The 5566-nt window shown below is 34.4% G+C and overlaps 1 protein-coding gene across 1 annotated transcript; it reads left to right on the forward strand.

Annotated features, from left to right (window-relative positions):
• Positions 1-282: 282 nt before the first annotated feature.
• On the forward strand, positions 283-4985 carry LOC136232587 (uncharacterized). The gene is made up of 5 exons (XM_066021816.1): positions 283-531; positions 1117-2010; positions 2152-2352; positions 2776-2971; positions 4538-4985. The coding sequence occupies exons 1-5, from the start codon at positions 445-447 to the stop codon at positions 4720-4722; spliced, it is 1563 nt and encodes a 520-aa protein (XP_065877888.1). The 5' UTR covers positions 283-444; the 3' UTR covers positions 4723-4985.
• The last annotated feature ends 581 nt before the right edge of the window (positions 4986-5566 follow it).

The following is a 5566-nucleotide window of genomic DNA, read 5'->3' on the forward strand; positions in this document are numbered from 1 at the left end:
TAAAAAAAAATTGTATTTTTTTTGGTTTACTAAAAAAAAAAAAATTGTATAATACAAGGCAGGGCAACTAATAATTACTACTATCATTTAAAAAAAAAGCTAATAATTATCATTATTATCTTTTTTTGAATTGAATTATGATTATTATCTGTTGTGATATATAATTATCATGATAATGAAATGGAGAAATTGTGAGAATTATTAAAAGTAACGAGACGTAAGCAAGACGTAACTAAGTTCAATCAGTAGACCCAAAAAGACGCCATTACAGCTCCATTTTCGATTATTAGTTTATTATTGTCTCCCCTCAATCTATTGTTCGTTTTTCTTTCTTTTTTCTCCATTTTATGCAGCTCAATTGCATATAAAGTCTGATCACCAATTCTACTATTTGAATTGTTGCAGTTTGTTATATGCCGATAGTTGCTTCTTTCTTTGCACCATATGGAGAGCAACTCTGCAAATTTCAAACCTAACCCTGATATTGAAGGAATTGGGAATTCGGAGGCTAGGGTTTCCACTTCTCTCCCGGTAATTCCCTTCTTCTCGCTGAAATAAGTTTATTTTTTCATTTTCTTTGGGGTTTAATTTTATTTGGTTTGCGTTTTCTTTGATCTTTATGTGCTTATGCGTTTTGGGGTGGATGACTTTGGTTATGGTGTTGGGTTTGGATTGGGTTGTTCAAGTTGTAATTTTTAACTCATTTTCGCTGTTAAGGTAATGTTAAACAATCATATGGTATAATCACCAAAATCGACCTCATCAATCAATTCAACAGTTTCCGCCCAGAAACCTGCTTGTTGTTTCATTATAAAATCTTAATCAATTCATCAGAGAGCAAGTTTCTCTAACATAGTGAAAATGAATTATGATTCTCCAATGTGTTTCTTTATGGATGCAGCTGAGTCACTTTTATCCTTTACACTATTGGTTCGTGCATATACAAAAATAAATAAATAATTATATAAAAAGTTACAATCTAAGAGTAGGGTAAGAAAATACTTGATGCAGTATGTTACACCTTCCTCATGGTGATCATGTTACTAAGTCTAAGCTACATTATTTCAATTTTTGTCTGTCCGACTTAGAATTGCTTCCTTCTTACAATGTCAACAGGATAATGGAGGAGCACTTCAGAGTTCTACAGAATACTTAAATATTGCAGCCCCTGTTGGACTTGGGACCGAAACAGTGGGTACATCTCAAGGAAATGAACCTAAACATGATGAATCGAAAGAACCAAAAGCTAATGACCAAAAAGTAGGGAAATACTTCTTTTATGACTCGCCGCTTTCTGAAGAAACTGGAGTTTGGATACCGGTTTCTGTTCCACCTATGTTAGAAAGTGATCTTGACGAGTGGAATAGAGGTTTTCACTCAAATGGTGGTTATTTTCCTGAGGGTGACATGGGTTGGGACCAGTACCTAGCAGAAGAGAAGGATTTGACTATGTGGGATGTAGTAGCAGAAATGCTACTTGCTGCTCGTGGAAAAGTGAGTGCGCTTGCCTCGGGTGATGTTCATAGGGGTACTTTTGCATGGATATCTAGCCATCTATTAGAGCAAGCTTGGCAAGAGATGGCTCAAACCCTCACAGAAGCCAATTTTGGCAATGCAAGGGAGATTCTTGAAGCAGAGCCACCAAAATGGTTAGCTGATAGTACTGCTTCTGCTTGCATGCTCTGTGGCGTTCGTTTCCATCCAATTATGTGCTCGAGGCATCACTGCAGGTATTGTGGGGGAATATTTTGTGGGGGTTGCTCTAAAGGGAGGAGTTTGTTACCAGTAAAATTCCGTTGTGCTGATCCTCAACGTGTCTGTGATGTATGTTGTGTGAGGCTTGAGTCTGTTCAGCCGTATCTGATGGACCAAGTAAGCAATGCTGCCCAGTTGCCAACCCATGACTTGACAGACCTTAGTACTTTGAGATCCTGGGTTAATTTTCCATGGGGACAATCCATGGAACATGAGATCTATAAGGCAACAAACACTATTCAGGGTTATTACAAGGTAAAAATTCAAAATTCAAATATCAAACTGTTTTTTCTCATTTTCTCTAATAATATGTTGGAGAATTTTGTTGCCAAATTATATTTCTCATTAATATGTTTGCACGATTCTTGATTTCTGACTGGATGCGTTTGTTGTCAGGCAATTTGTCTAAGACCTGAGAAATCAATCCCTGATGCCATTCTACGACAAGCAAAGGGTCTTGCAATAATCACAGTCGTGAAAGTCGGGATGATGGTTACATACAATGTTGGAACAGGACTTATCATTGCTCGTAGGGAAGATGGCTCGTGGTCTCCACCGTCAGCCATATCCTCATTTGGCATGGGATGGGGTGCTCAGGTCTAACTCTGTCTTCAAACAACTTTTTCTTTGCCACATCCAAGTCGTATGTGTTCAAAATTCAAATGAATTGAATATAGAAACCATGATTTTAAGTGATTGGTTTTCTTTTCTCTGTTTCTAGATTCGGACCAATAAATGGAACTGATCAATGTTTCATGATGTTTTATCTATTTCTGCCATGCTAATTGATAATGATATACAATTAAGTACCTTTTTTTATCTTCAATGCATTGTTTATTGGTAGTCATTATGGAGAAAATTAAACACTTCATACCTGTCATGAGAATATTCCTCTTTGTATTCTGTTTTGTATGTATTATCTTGACTGAAAGATCTTGTGATTGTAAGTGCATATGCAATCTTGTGTGAATTGTGTGTGTGTGCATGTGTTACTTAATTGATGAGTTGATTTGTTTGCAGGCTGGAGGTGAACTGACAGATTTCATAATTGTATTAAGAACAAATGATGCTGTGAAGACATTTTGTGGCAATGCACATATTTCGGTTGGTGCTGGTTTGAGTGCAGCAGTTGGTGTCATTGGGCGGGCAGTTGAAGCTGATGTAAGAGCTGGTGATGGTGGCTATGCTGCTTGTTATACATACAGCTGCAGTAAAGGTACTTGTTCTGCCCAAATTGATATCTTGTCGTGAAATTGCCTTATGGGGTCAAACACATTGAACTGGTTAATCAAATACATTAGCATTTGCATACTTTTTTATTTTTGAGCAGAAATTTAAAGGCAGTAAGGTTTTACGATTGATTGAACTTAAAGACATTTTGTTTTGCGTAAGGATTTTTCATTAAGTTCAATGTTTGTGAACTTCATTTCCTTAGGAATTGGTATAAGTTACTCCCAGTTATATGAGGAATTACATGACTATGTATTTACCAAAGACATAAGGAATAATTTAGAATGAACATTGGAATATATTATTTTTAAATGAACCTTCTATAAATTTCTTTAGGATATTTTATATGCTAGAAAAATTGTGTTATTTTTTATATTTGTTAACTGGGTAAGTGGGTGGTTAATTGACCAATAAACTGGTATCATTTTGAAATTTTCTTTGACATGATATTTTTCTTTTCTGAACATTGTTTTTCATTTTAGTCACAGATACTTAAATGTCCTTTGGCTATAATCAAACACCTTTTTATGGAAGAGCATAATTTTTTTAGGATAAAGATTCAGTTAGGAACTTAGGTGTTTCAACTTGGCTCCAAACTTAAATTTTTTTATATCAATTTAGTCCATACTTGGTATTTTTGTCAAATTAGTCTAAAATTGACACTCTGTCACATATAATTTTTGGTTCTTTGACATGTGTCAATTTCTAATGCTGAAACGTGTCGGTTTTGCTTGATTTGACTAAAAATATCATGTTGAAGAACCAAATTATACTCGAGAGCATAGTTGTCAAATTGAGATTCGACTCGTAAATCGAAATCCTCATTCTGTGAATCGTGAATCGAATTGAATGGTAAGATTCGGTTCAAATTCATAATATTATAAAAAAATAAAATATTTACCATGTTGAACTCAAAACATTATCAAATGTTAGTCTAGAAATGCAATTTTAATGTCAAAAGAGAAATCATATCAACCAAGACCAAGTACTTAAAATTCAAATCCAATGCAAATGCAATCCTAATAAAACTAATTCACAAATCGGATTCTGTTTAATAACTTAGTAGAGATGACGAGTTTGAATTTCCTACTCTGTTTTTTTGCCTTGTTGTCAACTTGATAATGATGGAATGGAGCTAGTTTGAGTTTATAACTTGATAAATAGCAATCGGACTAAAGGAAAGTGAGTTTAGTAGTTAGTGTTTTTTAAGTGTTTGATGAACGGTGATGAAGATCCGGCTCGAAATAGAGCTGAATCGAATCGAATTGTATGATTTGAATCGGGAATCGTAAGATTCTGTTATAATTTAGATTCACCTATATATTCGAGAGTTTATTTTAGGGCAAATTGACCGTGACAGCCAATTTGATCCTTTATCCACAAATTCTATGTTCTTGTTTTTTTTTCCCTTTTGAAATTGTGTTTATAACCATTATACATTACCCCTTTAGTATAAGTTTCAGAATAGATTCCTCTCTCTTTCTGAATCTTCTGTGGTGGTGCTTCAATGGATATGTTTACAACTTCACATTGAAAATTATTGAAAATGCAGGAGCATTTGTTGGATGTTCACTCGAAGGGAGTTTCGTTACGACTCGATGGAGAGAGAATTCAAGGTTCTATGGGAGCCAGTCACTAACTGCAACAGATATACTTCTTGGCTCATTACCAAGGCCACCTGCAGCTCATATTCTTTACCGCGCACTTGATGACCTATATCAAAATATTGAGAGGTGAATGATCGAGTCAGAGAAGTACAATAGCCATGGATTCATTAAGTTCTCTTCATTGCCATTCTTTCTCTGCCTAATTATTGATAGTGAAGAAGTGTACAGGATGTGTGTCTGGTTTTTATCCACAAGATAAAAAAGGGTTTAGACATAATGTTATTTGAATGTATATAATTAATGTGAGAATTGTTGGGTATGTGTTTGATGTAAATACAACATTGAATTTGTTTGAAGAACAATAAAAGATGAGAGGAATTCATTCCAATAGAACTTCTGAAGTTGCTATTCCCCTTTATTGATATGACTAAAGTTATTGGATAATGTTTGACAATAATTAGTGAGAGGATTAACATAAATATAGCATGGCTTTGTGTTTGAACACTACTTTGGCCTTTTCTGATCCACTTTTATCTTTTAATACCAAAATTAGATGACTGATATTATAATTATGGACTTGAATGGCATCATCTCTTGTCCCAAAGACAAAATATAAGGTAAAGATAGATTTTAAACACAGCTAGCTTGCTGATTGTTCAAGCATTAAAAAGTATACTCAATGGATTACCATCATTTTAGAACATTAGGATTGAAGTCAAACCTATTTAACAAGAAAGTAAAAAACTTTACCCCAAGATTGAAGGAGAAAAATGAAAAAGAATATATATTATAATGTAACATTATGGTTTCAATCAAAGCATTGATTAGCATTCCCAGGCCCTTCAAAAAGACAAGAAGAATCAAAATTCCTTTTTGTAGTTGGAAATTCACTGGGAATGGTGCATTATATCAAAATTCGCTCAGCAAATGGCCACTCATTTTGGTTATTTTACCATGAGTTGCATAATTGGAGA

Source organism: Euphorbia lathyris, chromosome 6 (assembly GCF_963576675.1).
Source record: "Euphorbia lathyris chromosome 6, ddEupLath1.1, whole genome shotgun sequence".
Classification (NCBI taxonomy): Eukaryota; Viridiplantae; Streptophyta; class Magnoliopsida; order Malpighiales; family Euphorbiaceae; genus Euphorbia; species Euphorbia lathyris.

Coding starts and splice junctions, on each gene's coding strand:
- LOC136232587 (XM_066021816.1), top strand. CDS start 445: ATGGAGAGCAACTCTGCAAATTTCAAACCTAACCCTGATATTGAAGGA. Junction 532..1,116: donor GGGTTTCCACTTCTCTCCCG/GTAATTCCCTTC, acceptor CAATGTCAACAG/GATAATGGAGGAGCACTTCA. Junction 2,353..2,775: donor GCATGGGATGGGGTGCTCAG/GTCTAACTCTGT, acceptor ATTTGTTTGCAG/GCTGGAGGTGAACTGACAGA.